General features: G+C 40.7%; 1 protein-coding gene across 1 annotated transcript; it reads left to right on the forward strand.

The window, feature by feature from the left end:
* Window positions 1-1,071: 1,071 nt before the first annotated feature.
* LOC138961270 (piggyBac transposable element-derived protein 4-like) lies at window positions 1,072-6,696 on the forward strand. Its single transcript, XM_070332872.1, has 6 exons — window positions 1,072-1,541; window positions 1,698-1,981; window positions 2,265-2,606; window positions 2,716-2,947; window positions 4,689-4,872; window positions 6,586-6,696. Exons 1-6 carry the CDS (start codon window positions 1,072-1,074, stop codon window positions 6,694-6,696), a joined length of 1,623 nt encoding a protein of 540 aa, XP_070188973.1.
* Window positions 6,697-17,119: the final 10,423 nt, after the last annotated feature.

Raw genomic sequence — 17,119 nt, forward strand, 5'->3', positions numbered from 1 at the left:
TTGAAAAGTCCTTGAAATTTAGAACAAAAAACCTGTACGAACCCTGTAATCATGTCAGATCTTTGAGTCCTTTAGTACAGCGGTTGCGTGGATAGCACACACAAAACTGGGGATTAACCTAGTCCACATGCTGGATGATTTCTTTTTGGTTTCAGTTTCAAAAGAGGTAGGCAGTTGTCAATTACAAAATTTTTTGGATATGTGTAAAGATATCGGTCTCCCCATGTCTCCGGAAAAAAAACCGTTTCTTCCCAGTACTACCATGTCCTTTGTTGCTTATGAGATTGATTCAGTGGCGCAAGAAGTCAGACTCCCTCTTGATGAATTGCAACGTTGCTCCCAAGAAATTAACAAATTGCTGAATCGTTCAAAAGCAACTCTCAGAGAAGTACAAGCCATCATTGGCCTTCTAAATTTCACATGTGCTGTAGTGCTTCCGGGCAGACCTTTCTTGCGAAGGCTCATTGATCTGACAATAGGAGTCGCAGCGCCTCATTACAAGATACGTCTTACAAAAGGTGCTAAAGAAGATTTACATACTTGGTTACAATTTTTGGTAACTTACTGTAACATTGTGCACTTTTAGTGCCCTTACAGACTTTCTGCCCCATAGCAAGTGCCCTAACAGACTTTCTGCCCCTTAGCAGACGACACAAACTCCTAGTCTACACAGCATATTTACATCTTAGCGGCGGCCATGTTTTATTCCGCATGAAATCTATTTTTAGATTGATTTGAGTGGCACGTGCTAGTTAATAATCTAAGCTTATATACTTTTACATGTCAATTGAGTGGATATAGACATTATGTTGCTGTATGTTCATGCTTAACCCATTTGGCCCCGGAGCGCCCGCCAGCGCCCGCTGTTTTTCTGCAGTGGCTGACCGCGGAGCGCCCGCTACCAGCCGCTAAACACGTGTCTCAGTAGGGCGCAGCCATTGTTGTTGTTATAAACGAGACTCTCGCGGACGAGACTTCGTTGTTTTCGCGACTTCCTTCCGGTTATGCACATGTTTTCTTCTTGAAAATTGGTTCACTGTGAGAGGAGTAGCGATTTTTTGAAACTTCGAAATGGATACACGATCAAACGCAGAGTTTTGGTACGACTTCATGGGGGACTCGGACGATGACAACGATGTTTTTGAGGGATTTACGGACTTAGACTTGGTCAAAGTCGACCCTGCTAATGCTGAAAGTGACTTAGACATCGACTTTGACGCTTTTGCACAAGATTTGGACAGTAACAACAGTGATATGAGTGATGAAGAGGGCTCGAATGTTGATCTGTTGCCACCGCTTCCTCGACAAGAATGGGGAACGACGCTTTCAGAAGTGACTTCTTCCGACTACAAAAACGAGTCGGGTGTTTGTCACAGCTTGCCAGGGGGAGCTGAGCCCTTGGATTACTTTCAGCTCTTTTTTTCTGATAGTACATTCAAACTGATTGCTGATGAAACGAACAAATACGCTACACAGATGCAAACAGAGAAGGGCGTGGTGGATTCAAAATGGCGTCCCACTACCACAGAAGAAGTGAAGGTGTACTTTGCCATCAATATTATGATGGGAATACACGTGTTGCCACGAGTGCAATGTTACTGGTCGAGTGATGACACACTGAATGTACCTTGCATATCAGGACTCATGTCTCGAACAAGATTTGAGAAAATTGGATAATATTTACACCTCAACGACAGGACAGAGTACATTCCTAGGGGACAGCCAGGGTTTGACCCTCTCTTCAAAGTTCGGCCCATCATTACCATCATGCAGAAGCAGTGTTCTGACTTGTATAAACCAGGTCAGGCTATATCTATTGATGAGGCCATGATAAAATTTACCGGCAGGCTGGTTTTTAAACAGTATATGAAATCGAAGCCGACACCATGGGGCGTGAAGGTGTGGTGCAGTGCTGACCCTGACACAGGCTACCTGCTGGACTTTGATGTGTACACTGGCAAATCACAGACGGGAATGAAAGGTATGTACAGCAGAATATTTCATTTGCAAGTTTCCATCAATAATCGTAACTATTCTCATTAAAAAAATCTTACTTATTATTATTTTTTTTTTTCTTCTAGCATTGTGACATTTGCTGTAATCATAAGTGTGTGTGTGTGTGTGTGTGTGTGTGTGTGTGTGTGTGTGTGTGTGTGTGTGTGTGTGTGTGTGTGTGTGTGTGTGTGTGTGTGTGTGTGTGTGTGTGTGTGTGTGTGTGTGTTTTTCTCATACAAATTTTTTTATGTGTATGTGCTTGTTTGCAGGTGGTCTTGGACATCATGTGATGACAGTGGGAAAGAGGTTTCTCGAGAAAGGCCACCATTTCTACCATGACAACTTCTTCACATCTATTCAACTGGCTGACGAGTTACTGGACCTGAAGACGCGCTGCTGCGGGACTATCCGAATAAACAGAAAGGGATGGCCAAAGGAGCTTACCTTCAACAAAAAGACCAAGAAGGCAGACAGGCTGAAGGTTGGAGAGGTGAAAATGATGCAGAGAGGGAACATGGTGGCAACAGTGTGGCAGGACAAGAGGACCATTGCCCTTCTTTCAACCAATGAGCAACCTGTGGTGGGGTCAGCACTTCGACAGACTGGCAAAGGTAATATTTGAAACCTCTTTCTATTTTACATTTCTTAGTTTATGGACAGAGAAGAATTTTGTGTTATAATTCTAGCAAATCAAATTGATAAACCAATTATTGTTTGCAGGCAGGAAGGAGCAAAAAGCCATCCCACAGCCGATTCTCACATACAACAAGAACATGGGTGGGGTGGACAACTTCGACGCTCACCGTGCCTACTACCCTGTTGGACGGCCATGCAGGAAGTGGTGGAGGTACTTGCTGTGGTTCTTTGTGCAGACCAGCCTCATCAATGCCTTCATAATCTACAAGAGGACCAATCAGCCAGCCCCCAAGTCCTCACGCCAGCAGGACCCACTGTAGTTCCGCGTCTCGGTCTTCAAGGCTTTGGTTCACGGAAACGTTGTCACCAAGCGCCAAGTTCAAATGCAGCCAAGTCTGGTGGGACATGCTGTGTCTGACCCCACTCAACATCCAATTGTGAGGATGCCAGACAGGAAGAAGAACTGCATTCAGTGCCAGAAGAGTGGTCGCAAAACTCCAAAGGGACATGGTGTGTAGACTGTCTTTGGCTGCACGCTTTGCAAAGTTCACCTGTGTAAGGGACACTGTTTTGCTCAGTTTCATTTGGAACTGCTGCAGTAGCAGCCTTCTGCAGCTTTTTCTTTTGTGGAGGTTGGACCCTTGCTGCAAGTCTGTGTGTTTTCAACAGTCTGACACTGTTTTGAAAGATTATAAGAGACCAGACACTGATGTTGGTGCTTGCGTGAAAGTGAAATTTTGTACTTCTGATTTTTTTTTTAATACATTCCTGTGCTGTGTAGCTGCAAAAAAAAAAATTGTATTTGAAGGAATGATGTTTTGTGCATCAAGGAAAAATACACAGGTGAGTCAAACTTTTCAAACAGCATTTTATTTCATTTTTTAAATGTTTGTACAAGTGACATGTGACGGAATTACTTCCCTTTACATGGGATTTCATAGTAAAATGGCTACCGCTGGCCTGGGGTCAAATGGGTTAAGTACTTTTTAAGGCCCTGTTGTTCCTTAAATTGCATTAATGTTCAATCAGCTTTGACCCAAACTTTTGACGCTATCTAACTAAATTTTAGCGCCCAGTAGGTGACGTCTGGAATTCCTCTATTATCTCGATATTTGTAACTTTTCCATAAATCTAACTTAGTGCACTCCATTCCTAATTCCTATGAGATACTTTTTGAGTTAAAGTGCATAAATAAATGTTTAGATTAAGGTAAAGCAAAGTTTTCATCAGTTTGACCGGTGTCTCGCTATGTGACGTCACGCGCGTCATTTCGACGACCTGTGTTTCTTTGTCAAGTTTTACGTCACATAACTTGTCAGAAGTTCCATTTTACCACAAGTATATCACATGTATGGAAAGTTCAGGAGTTCGTTTTGCAATTTAGTGGATTGTATTTGGTGCAGCAAGATGGTATACTTTAGCAATCATTATTTTGCTGGGTTTCGATCGTTAATTTGTCATGAATTCTGAGTCATTAATCATAATTTCTTCTTGATCTGGACTTTCAAAGTTATATCTTATAACATGATTTAAAAGTATTTTTCACACTGCTTTTATAGCAACAAACCGATTTCAAATGTATGCATTTTTCGTAAAGTTATCAGCTGTCAAAGATTATAAAGAAACACAATTTGGCTAGCATACGGTTCTAGACAGCCGTTCGGGGAATATTAGAGACGGCGCTTTCGGAGCAGTCCGCGTCAGCAGTATAAATAGCATCCCGTGGTCAGTATCAGTATTCAGTTCTACTCCGCTGACAGCTGACCGCTCGCTGCGATAGACTTAGCCTTGATTTCAGAGTATTGTGCTAGACCCAGGAAAAAGAGGCACATGCCCGCTCAGTTAATTTAGGAATAGGGTAAAGAGATCAAGTTTTGATCCAAATGTAGATCGGTTCGTTGTGCACCTGTTTTGATGTCGGCAAAGAAGGGTTGAGTTCACTGTCATTGCATGCTAGTTATACGTGGGGTTTGTAATAAAACAATGAACCCCGCCATCCAGTCTGATCGAGTTTGAGAGTGAGAGTAAGAGTGAACCTCCCCACACTACAATGGCAGGTGTCTTTTCTTGGACCAACTACCTGTCTACTCTCCAACCATTAACCTTTACACCGACGCTTCAGGTAGTGTCGGATATGGGGCAGTAAGTGGTTCCAGCTGGTTCAACGGTGAATGGAGTGACTGGTGGCTGGGCCAAAACATCACCTTGCTTGAACTGTACCTCATTGTATTGTCGGTGGAGGTTTGGGGCCCTCGGATGGCAAATACAGATCTAATTTTGTATACAGATTAACACTGCCATTGTATCCGTCCTGGAAAAAAAACAACCTCAAAAGAGCCATTAGTCATGTTACTAGTCAGGAAACTGGTCCTTTTATTTGTTTGTTTGTTTGTTTGCTTTACGCCCAGCCGACCACGAAGGGCCATATCAGGGCGGTGCTGCTTTGACATATAACGTGCGCCACACACAAGACAGAAGTCGCAGCACAGGCTTCATGTCTCACCCAGTCACATTATTCTGACACCGCCATTTTTACCGCCATTGATAAGAAACAGACCATTTTTGTTCCAAGTTTATTTAACCATGTTTTGACAAGTTTGTTGTATTAATGTAAGTAAGTTTGCCATGTAGCGCACTGCTGCAAATTGATGTGAAAACGGGGAAGTGTTGTCCAACGTTTTTGAACCATTTTGACAATTTTGTTGTGTTCATGCAAATACATGTATGTTACCATGTAACCGCTGCTTGTAGCCGGTGAAATGCAGCCATTAGTCTATGTGTAAGGCGGGGGTGATAAAACAAAGTGCAAGTGTACATCTAGTCGAACCCCGCTCTCACAGAATTTCTGGTATAATGTGACACTTAACTGTCTTGCATGCTGAACTTTGAATACCAGAAATTTGATGTTGTAAATATATGTTCTTTGATTGATGTATACATCAAAATGCATTTTTGAGGCATTTTTTGCTCAAAAATGCAGTCGCTGAGTGAAACCAGCGACAATAATCATCAATCAGTGTGTTAGTCTTTGTTCATAGTATGACTGTGTGAAGGTGGTTGGAGGTAATGGGGAGAAAACCCTTTAACAAATATTGAAAAGAATTTCGTAACATAAATTAATTTATGGAAGACCATAATTCATAAAGTGTATTTTTGTGGCATTGGCGGTGCTAAGACACAGGAATTAACTCAAGGCAATTTCGTAGAGAAGGTTCGTCAAATCAACCCTGAGACACACTAGTTATCATGATAGGCGACAATGACAAGGTACACAAGTGCAGACCTGGGAACCCCTGTTTTGCACTTGTGAGTATTCTCAAACTAACTTGGTGTATTTTCAGAAAAATGAGTGTACTCCACACAGCATTTGAACACCCATGATTCAAACATGCTTCACACGTGTCCGTCGCACCGTTAATTATGTTTACCTATACTTTTAAAAACAAAAGCTTCTTTCAAATGTTTACTGACAATGACTGTAATCATGCAAGTAGTCTAAGAATATTTCTCGTCGTGTTATTTTCCACTGACCGTACTGATCGTATTCTAGACAATCATGCATACAAAATACGGTGAAATCGTATGGGTTCCCAGGTCTGCAAGTGTGACGTAGAAGAGCTGTCGTCGATGATTGTGGCCACTGCTTCGTACTTCCACCACACGTGTGTTTGTTTGTTTGCTTAACGCCCAGCCGACCACGAAGGGCCATATCAGGGCGGTGCTGCTTTGACATATAACGTGCGCCACACACAAGACAGAAGTCGCAGCACAGGCTTCATGTCTCACCCAGTCACATTATTCTGACACCGGACCAACCAGTCCTAGCACTAACCCCGTAATGCCAGACGCCAGGCGGAGCAGCCACTAGATGGCCAATTTTAAAGTCTTAGGTATGACCCGGCCGGGGTTCGAACCCACCACACGTTGAAAGTGCCTTAAATCTGCCTTACCCAGCTATTGCCGAGGTGCAAAGAGGACAATCAAAACGTGAAGTATGATGAAAAAGCGTACCAGGTCAACAAAGAGCTGAAGAAGCAAATCAGTGAGATCAGCTATGAGCTCTGACGCGTTCCGAGAAGAATCCGGAGTGACTTCCCTTGCCTCAGGCAAAACATTGTCGAAAGCAAGATGGAGAAACAGCGACCGGGCGAGAAGCAAAAATATTCTGAGCGATTGTTACCAGAGCCAGAGGAGAGGCGGCGATACCACCAGAAGATTTTGGAGATTGACGGGAATGATCCGTATGACATTCCAACCAGGTGCTGGTCAGCAAATCCGGACGATTTGCCAGAGTTGAGTTACATCAACATCGTAATTATGTTGTGCTTGGCAAGAGTGCATACACATGAGAAGCACACATCCTGACGTACCAGAATGTGAACAAGCAGACATTTAACTTCATTCCACAACATTCTTTATCAGGAGGAATATGAAGAGGAACATTTCTAAGTGTTTCAATCCTTAAAACACCGCAAACATGGTTAGATTAACAAAGAATATGAGCCCAAAAGACTAATTGCATGGCGACTAAGATTAGCGAGCTTTAGAAGGGCACTAGGTTGGACATGCGCATCATAACAATACCAGTGATGTACATTTTTCTAGCAGCCTTTAGGACAATTGTTCTGAAGACTGAAAATCAATAGGACACAATGTCCTGAGATTACAATTTCAATAGGACAAAAACACCGCATTTAAAAAGATTTTTCAGTTTAAATTCAACGTCACTCCCAGACTCGTCCTTTGGATCACACAGTTTCTAGTGAACAGAACCCAGTCCGTCCGTTTCCATAGCGCACTTTCATCCATAGTTAGTACTTCTACTGGAGCCCCTCAGGGCACAGTATTGTCTCCAGTTCTGTTCACATTATACACTAACGATTGTCAAGGCACTGTTACGACCCCTCTTGTGAAATATTCTGACGATTCTGCCCTTGAAGACCTGTCTGACTCTGATTCTGTTTATTTTTCTGAAGTTCAAAATTTCAGCTCCTGGTGTAAAGATAACTATTTAGCCCTAAATGTAACAAAAACAAAAGAGCTAGTTATTGACTTTCGCAAAAACCCAGCTACAGTTTCAGATTTGTACATAGATGGTGTGAAAGTTGAGCGAGTGACTGAATACAAATATCTCGGAACAGTCATTGACAACAAACTAAATTTCTCCTCAAACACTAAAGCTATCCACAAGAAGTGTCAGTCAAGAATCTACTGCTTACAAAAGCTCAGAAGTCTGAACATCAACAGCCGCATCCTCCAAACATTCTATACTTCATTCATTGAATCCATTCTCACTTTCTCTTTCATCTGCTGGTATGGAGGTCTGTGTGTGAAGAGTAAGAATGTGCTTGGGCGGGTGGTGAACACATGTGGTAAGATTGTGGGGGTGAGACAGGAAGGATTGACTGTGCTGTATGAACGACGTGTGGTGCGAAAGGCCCGTTGCATCATCCAGGATAGTAGTCATGTGCTCGCTCACCACTTTGAGGTCCTGCCCTCAGGACGTCGCCTCCGCACTCCCAGATTCCGCACGCTCAGAACCAAGAACAGTTTTATTCCAAAGTCAATTGGCTTTTTAAATACCTAAGTTAATTAAAACTAGTATGTGTGCCGGTGAACATATGCACTGATTTCTGTGATGAATGAGTGTGATAACCCTCGAATGACTAGTCCTGTGATAAATATTGTTCAATGACATATCTAGTCCTGTGATAATGATAGTTTTTAGCGTTAAACTTTTAACCTATTTGGAATCATGTTACTATTCCTGTTAGTGTACATATGCGTGCGCGAGTGTAGTATGCTTCGTATGGTATTTTTATCTGTTGTCTTATTATTTGTTTTGTCTTTTAATGTGCACCACACTGAAATTTCTCTGTATGAGATAATAAAGTATTCGTATTCGTATTCGTATTCGTATTCTTCCACCTTCCGCGACTGTCATGACTAGATACTCAAAGGATTGAATCACATTTCAAAGTTATTTGAACAGTTGTCGGTTTTTTTTCACTGCCCATCTGTCAACAATGTTTTTCAGGTAGGCATCTGACCGTTCTGCGGGTCCCTCAAGTTTTGCTTTCAGGATCATGTCCTGGGTTTTGACACACGATCGGTTTCTTCGAGCCGTACACACCAAGTTCTGTGCACTGAATCCTCTCTCAACGTCTGCTGTGTTTTTCCGGATATTATGACGAAAAGTAATGCCTTGCGCATGTGCGAACATGCACGGGTGGTTCCCATTGGTTTAAACGATTTATTGCTGAGCCAATGAATGCACTCGAGGCACCATATGGGTTCGGTTTTCTTTTTTTCTTCTTGATCCAACTTGAGGATAAATTAATTCAAAGAATCAGATCCCATATGGTGCCTCGTTCACTCAACAAACTGGTCACACGCAGTGCATACTTTCGCTTGGCAAAACCGAAACCAGCTTTCCTCACGCAGTGTTTACTTTCGCTTGGCAAACCCGAAACAAGCTTTCCTCTTGAAAATTGAACAGTCCGCATGTCCGCTTCATTGTCAAAAACGATCGGACCCTTGACCACTTCTTCTGTAGGTTAATCGGACCTGTGTCCTGCTGGGGTTAAAGCTATAGGTCCTGGGGAAATTGGATCGGTCAGAGACCGGAGACCGACTAAAATGTACATCACTGCAATACTGTCATGGTATCATACATGGCTCGCCGAGACGATACGTTTTGTTCTATTCACATGTCACGTGTTTCCGGCCAGCACTCTCTGGGAGCTAGCACAAGGTGGCTTGAAGACATGTTTGATTCCTGAGCTGAAATTAAAGTTCTAAACTTGAACGAACCCGTTTGTTTATGAGTGCATGGAAAGCATGACAAATACCATACGTCACAGGACATGCGCACTATGTGCCAAGTGCTTGAGAAACTATGATTAAAGTTTGGAAACTTACTGACACGAGTTGCGTCCTTGTATGTATGACGGAAAGATGTTACAATGATGTCCTCAGGTGTGCAGATCTATGACAGACACAGTGCTGACCAAGTGTCAGGACAGGCACTGAACTGGACCACTGCAAAATAACAAAGTCACTCTTTATTAGTCTTACTCTTAGGCCCAAAAAAAAGAGAAAAAAGGTCTGTTTACGGTAACATAGGCCAAAAAAATAGGGTTGGTAGGTCGGGATTATTATTTTTTTTCTCTCCAAAAAAACATATTTTTACGTTATTTTGCAAAAAAAACCAAGATATTTTTTTCCCCCAAAATGCCAAAAAAGTCTAGGGTCGCGCGAAAAAAATAGGGTCGGTCGGGTTACCGTATTTTTTTGTTTTGCATTAGCTTTCAAACATCACCAACAACCCAACCTCCCGAAGGCGTCACACTCACACGGTCTTAAGAGGAAGTTGACACTAATTAGTCACTAATTTAGTAATTAGTGTTAACGTTCTCTTGTAATTGTAACTGAGTCAGTCCCTTTGGTTATGAATATGATGAGTATGAGTCTATGACTAGTATGACTATAAGTCATTGTTGAATCTATTGTGACAAGCCTTTTGTCAATCATAAAATTAACACGAAAAACTGTTGTGAACCATGTGAGTAGTATTAAAACAAATCGTGAATACTAAGAATGGAGGAGCAACATGAAAGGGGAACATTTACGAGGCAGACCGTGTGAGTGTGACGCCTTCGGAGGAAAACTCCTACCAGTCTTACTCTTTGGTTGGTTAACAATAGGGAGGTTTAGAAACTGCCTCACCTATCCTCATCGAGATAAGTCACGCAGAGGAATGTTTTCAAAACTGATTGTTAGGTACAACGTCACATATCAAAGAAGGGCAAAACTGCTTTCGAACATCATGCATTTCGTGCTTTAAAAAATCTTGGACAGTGCACTAAAGTCCGCAACAATACCCAGTGTTGAAACTGCTGCTGTCATTGTGTGGGTGTCGCTGTGAGCAGAGTGAATTGAACTTTTAGTTTGAGAAGAGATTTGGAGTTTGCTCTTCATTCTGTCTGCCTGTTTCATGTTCTCTCTTTCTGTAGGACAATGTGGTGATGTATATGTGTGCACGCGCGCGGCATTGTAACACTTTTTAGACTCCTTGACAGATTCTTGACCATATACTGTATGTGTGTGTTTTTGTGTGTGTGTCTCTCTGTGTCCGTGTAAGTGGGCAGGTTGTTGTGTGTGTGCGGGTGTGTTTGTGCGTCTGCTTGTCTGTGTAAATGGGTGTGTGCGTACGTGCATGCCTATATATGTGTGTGCCCAAACTTGGCCATTACTTTAAATGAATTGGACGGAGCATCACTTGCGGGTCGTTTACATTACAAAGTTTTTATGAAACAACACCTAATATGGCCTTAAGTCTGAAATGGTGTCCACAGCTGAAATAGCTGTGCAACCTTGGTTCTAACCTGATTTGTACATCAAAGAAAAATAAAATCCTTGTAAAGATTAATGAGACTTGTAAAAAAAAGTATGAAGTACACACCTAGAGAAACATTGTGTGCTCAGTTGTTGTTTTTAATGAAAATGTCGCCATTATCTGAAGTCAGCAGCACTATATTTTGGCCATTTTTTGTGACATGACCTTACAGCATATTGAAACATGGTCTACTCTGTCATATTTATGGGACAGAATGTCATGAATGAGTTTTCACTGAGCCAGTAAAACTCAAATGTACCTTTGACAAAGCAAATTTTTTGAATTTTGTCAGTGAGCCTGCAGAAAATGGGGAGACAAAATTTCACAGAAAGTTCATAACTATTTCCGTAAGACTTCATTTTTGTTCACTGATCAGCTCTAAATAATAATTAAAGATTGAAACCTGATATATTTTTGTAAAAAAGTATTTTACAGTATGTTTTGCAGAGGTATAAAACATAAAAAGGGTTGTTTGACTTGTTTTTGCATGTTCAAAAGTAGTTTGAAGTTTACGTGCAGATTTTCTTGTGAAAAAAGAGTTATGAACTTTCCAACCTTTTGCCTTATAAAGAGAGTAAATTGACTGGTTGGGGAACACCTAGCTTTGTAATGCATTTGGATCCACTAGCAGCAGTCACACTGAAAGTTTGCATCAAGTTCATTCATTGGTGTTTGAGTAATTGAGAAATAAAAAATTCTTGTGAGAAAGTTATGAACTTTCCTACTATCTCCACTGAGAGTGTTTTTTTGTCCTTAAATGCTAGCCATGAAAGTTAAGGTTGTAGTGGAACAGCAATTTTGCATATAAAAGTACATTAGATTTAGATACTAAGCATTTTTTGTCACTAAAGTCAAGCAGTATGCTTTAATTAGCTATTTTCTCTGTGTCTTGCGCACTATTTTTATGTGAGAGTTACTAACTCATGTCAAAACCCAAAATATATGTAAAATGACTATTTTCAGTTTCCAAATTACACTGTACCATGATTTTCATCACAAAAAGAATCTACTGGCTGCTGACTGTTTCTTTCTGAAGTACTTAGCCGTTTTGTCATGAAGTTCATAACTTCACATAACTCAAGCTCATTTTTCAAGGGCGTGTTTAAAATAATGCCTTGTTAATAGCAAAAGAGTACATTTGACTTTATCTGGACATTTTGTAAGAAGTTTTCTGAATATCAACCCTCAAAATTACATTTTGATAATTCCAGTATGAATCTGGGTTGACTGCACGGTGTACATAACTTCACATCAACTGACCCTCAGCCCCACGGTGTGAAGTTATGAACACATGCCATGAGTATGATTTATACAAAATAATTAATTTACTACACTAAAACACTACCTCAAATGATGTGCTGCTCTTCTCCAGAGTAGGCTGTTACAGTTTGATGTCATTTTTATTTTAATTTACCAGCAGATTTTAGTACGTAGCTTTTCAGTTAAATAAATGATGTGAAGTTATGAACACACAGTCAGCTGACATAAACACTAACTAAATAATGATTTCGGTAACAGTTTTCATGACTGAGTTTGGTTAAGTAAATCATTAAGTAACAAAACCTTGTTTAGAATTATTTGCAAGAGACTTTAGTTAGTTATTTTAGTATAAATGTGTGATTGATGTGAAGTTATGAACTTTCACAAGTTTCAAACAATTTGTTTTATTTTGGCAATTAAAATCTGATTTTGTAATATAAGTGCAGCTTTAGCCTATACTACAACTCTGTGTTCTCAGTTTGTCATTGTTTTGCAAATATATTATACAGTAACTGTACTAGAGACCAACATAACAAAAATTCTTGTGAAGTTATGCGCACGCTCACATTTTATGATTTTTGTTATCGTTTGTTTTCACAAATGTTTTACTTTTATTACTTAGTTGTATGTTGATTACAAAGAGTAGCTGGAGAGAAAATAAGATGGCATATGCACTTTCTTACTTTGGTTTGAATTAGCCATAGTTTGTGATGTCACGGTGTGAAGTTATGAACTCCTAGGACATTCTAAAAATACTTTCAGTTTCTGCCAACTCTTTGAGTCAGACAAACATTTTGGTGTATTGAAATCCTTTTGATGGTACTTTTCAAGCACATTTTGCACAAAAACAGCAAAATTGTAGATTTAATGATAACTTATGCCAATATTTGCTGTGAAAAAATTGTGACAATATTAATTTCTATAAATAATACAGATAACCAAAAAATCTTCTCCACACTTCATCTTCAAAAATTACCTTCATGTTCCAGCTCACCTTTTTCAGATTAAAAAACAAAACACATTTTTTCCTGCCTGTATAAATTAAATTTATTTTACCAATAAAAGTAAATTATGTGAAGTTATGAACTTCCCATTAATGGAGTTCACATCTGCATCATGCGTGGCAAAAACAAGTTTAACTTGCTTGAAATGCAAAGTAATTTGCTGTAGCAATTTGCTCAGATGTCTAAAACAGACCCAATACATGTAGCAACAATGATTTAACAAGTCTAAATTTTGTGACGGTGTGAAGTTATGAACTCCTGCAAACTTTTAAACCTGAATCTGTGAAGTGATCAAACAAATGAGTTTTCTTAAATCATAGGTGTTCCTTGCGTATTTATGCTCTAAAATACATGTCTATTTTCAAAACAAAGAAAATGTTCATTTTTAAAATTGATTTTGTATGTCACAAAAATGGACACCTATTCTGACTTTGGGCCATATACACAAATAAACACCCACACACCCACATACACTCCGCCAGGCTGATTTACACACACAGACAGACAGACAAACACATACACACACCAATCCACACATTCGCAGTAAACACACCCGCACACACACAAAAACACGCCCACTTACACGGACACAGACAGACAGAAACACAAACAAACACACACACACAGATGATAATTGATACACGTGTGCATTGGGTTACTCAGCAGACTTTATATGTTCCTGGGAAAAGGGTTACTGTTATGCTGAATTTTCAGTCTGTTGAAATGTATTTATTTCCATCCTTTCAGTGTTGTTGCCAGCCTAAGAGGACAATAGGTTTGGACCTCCCTTAAAAAAAACAATAGGTCCAAATGTCCTGGCTTTAAAAAAACAATAGGTCCAAATTGTACCGCCATACCTTTGATACATGCAATGCATTAATAACTTACAGTCCAGAGTTTGTTTTCTTGCCTTCTAAAGGTTCTATTTCAGTTTTGTCGCTTACCTCCGGTTTCTCCGCAGTCATTTCATTTTCAAGTGGTGTTTTGGCTTGAGTCTGTTTGAAATTGAACGCTGCTAGTGTTTTCTGCCCTTCAACGGGCTTTAATTTCTTTTTCGGCAACATGTTTATCGATCAGCAATCGACGAAAGAGTAGCGTCCCTTTGGCTGGATCGGGTCGACCTATTTACCGGAAACTGCGAAAATAGCGAAACAATTATTAGATTATGTGTTTGCAAATTTTTTGCAAGTTTGTTTGCACCTTTGTTGAAATTGTTTTTTTACAACTTTGTTGCAACTTTTTGGGGGGCCATATTTTCAGGCTCTTCGCGTTTTTCCCTATCCTTCTTATTCTCAACCTGTTTCAAGTCCTTTGGCATTGCTTTGATGTCGCTTCCTAGTTTTAATTGTTCAGAAACTTTGCGAGGAGAAAGAGCCTGACATTCCTGGCCTACCCTTTCCAATAGTGGCAATACAGTGCCCGGTGTGCGAAGGTAGGGATCCTGCCTGATCTTCGCATTACCATGCCGTAGTATTATATTGATGAACTTTCCGCTGTTTGCGCCGTTTTCGGTAAATAGGTACACTGGCTGGATCGGGTATTTCCGTAAACGCAGCCTCGAGTGTCAATGACGACAAACACGGACTCGGCACCGAGTGCATTTTCACTCGTAGTGAACATGAGCATTTCGATCGGGGTTTGTTTTTCGACTTTGCAACTCCCATTCCATTCATTGCAGAGTGACCTTGTCCGCCTTGTACGAATATGAATCGGTCAGTTGACCACCAAAACGTAACAAGAAGGGCAAAGCCCATACGACTCACATGCTTTACACATTTTTCCTACCAAAATACATGTGACCTTGACCCGTCAAGGTCATCCAAGGTCATGCAACACAAAGCTGTTAATCCAAGACATAGGAAGTACAATGGTGCTTATTGGCTCTTTCTACCATGAGATATGGTCACTTTTAGTGGTTCACTACCTTATTTTGGTCACATTTCATAAGGGTCAAAGTGACCTTGACCTTGATCATATGTGACCAAATGTGTCTCATGATGAAAGCATAACATGTGCCCCACATAATTTTTAAGTTTGAAACAGTTATCTTCCATAGTTCAGGGTCAAGGTCACTTCAAAATATCTATACAATCCAACTTTGAAGAGCTCCTGTGACCTTGACCTTGAAGCAAGGTAAACCAAACTGGTATCAAAAGATGGGGCTTACTTTTCCCTATATATCATATATAGGTGAGGTATTGAATCTCAAAAACTTCAGAGAAAATGGGAAAAATATGAAAAATAGCTGTTTTTTAGGCAACATTTATGGCCCCTGCGACCTTGACCTTGAAGCAAGGTCAAGATGCTATGTATGTTTTTTGGGGCCTTGTCATCATACACCATCTTGCCAAATTTGGTACTGATAGACTGAATAGTGTCCAAGAAATATCCAACGTTAAAGTTTTCCGGACGGACGGACGGACGTCCGGACGGACGTCCGGACGGACGGACGACTCGGGTGAGTACATAGACTCACTTTTGCTTCGCATGTGAGTCAAAAACTGTCAGTCCATCGACCGGACAAGGCTAGGTCCAATGCGTCAAATCAGAAAGGAATGCGTCAGAGACCGAAGACCGAGGCCCGGCAACAACACTGTCCTTTGCATTAATTTTTAAACATACGCTTCGCACGCAAGGTACTTGCTTCCTGGGAGTATAATTTGGTCTTGATGACATTTCTAAATTTAACTTAGGTCGTCCTTGCGTGCTTCATGGTTTGCTGTGATATTGCAGAGCCGTTGGAACAGGTCACCCTATTTATTTAATTTCAGTAAAGCAACACAACTAAAAAAATGTGGTTTATGCGACAGGATATAGGAAAATGCTTCAAGGGGAGGTCTCATACTTCATTTGAATGGTTCATATTTAGAGTTTAAAGTAATATGAGATACGTTGCCGACAGGTAACGCGAAACCTCCCTAACGACATGCTCACACTGTCACAGTCACACTCACAGCCACAATTATTATCACCCCTTACCACCTGCAGAATCTGGTCATCTTCCACTTTAAAGTCAGAGGAGCTGCAATCTCAGTTGTTATTTTGACAAATACGATCGACATTTTTCAAATGGTTTACCTTGGGCTGGCCATTACATGTTGGTTGGCTGGATCAGTGGATGGCGTTCTTCGGACCACGACCATGTGGTCAGCAGGGGGCTCACATTTTCAGGTGGGCCATTTTCATCCCTCATGCGTTGACAATAACACAGATCATGCTCGTTATCAGTTTGCAAACATCGATTAAAGGCGGCTTCTTCCGAATTTGTGTTAACAGACGAAGAAAAATGCCATGATATAATAATGGCAACTGAGTTGAAACAAATGTGCAGCCATCGCGAGTGTCCGCCAATTCGGTCTAAAGCTAACGCTCTCTTTCGTTAAAAAGAAAAAGCGGGAAGTGAGCGCTTTAAGTATAGACACAACATATTAAAGGAGTGTTCTGCACACCAGTATCTTGACACAGAAGAAAACGAGAAGCATTGTAGTGAACACAAATCTGTCACGGATTGTTCCAGTTAGTCGCATTGCTTTGGAACTAGAGTATTTTTAAACAGCAAGTACTAGTTCTCAAACGGCTGTTGAAAGCCGGGCACTTACCCCGCTAAAACTCAATGTTCGGTCACCGCTTATTATGTCATTTAAGGAGTTAATTTTGATTGAATACCAACTGGAAAAAAATAACATGTTTCACTCTAAGTCTAAACCAGAGATACTGTAGCTTCAGACCTCTGTCTAAACTGATCTCACGAAACACCAAAAAAAGGTAGACAAGCGTGTCATGTAAAATGAACAGTACATGCGAGCAATTTTGTAGGTTGTTCCCC

Source organism: Littorina saxatilis, linkage group LG3 (assembly GCF_037325665.1).
Source record: "Littorina saxatilis isolate snail1 linkage group LG3, US_GU_Lsax_2.0, whole genome shotgun sequence".
Taxonomy (NCBI): Eukaryota; Metazoa; Mollusca; class Gastropoda; order Littorinimorpha; family Littorinidae; genus Littorina; species Littorina saxatilis.

Excerpts from the sequence above, each read along its gene's own strand:
- LOC138961270 (XM_070332872.1), top strand. The coding sequence starts at position 1,072 with ATGGATACACGATCAAACGCAGAGTTTTGGTACGACTTCATGGGGGAC. Across the intron at positions 1,982-2,264 it reads ATCACAGACGGGAATGAAAG|GTGGTCTTGGACATCATGTG; the intron begins GTATGTACAGCA and ends GCTTGTTTGCAG. Across the intron at positions 2,607-2,715 it reads ACTTCGACAGACTGGCAAAG|GCAGGAAGGAGCAAAAAGCC; the intron begins GTAATATTTGAA and ends TATTGTTTGCAG.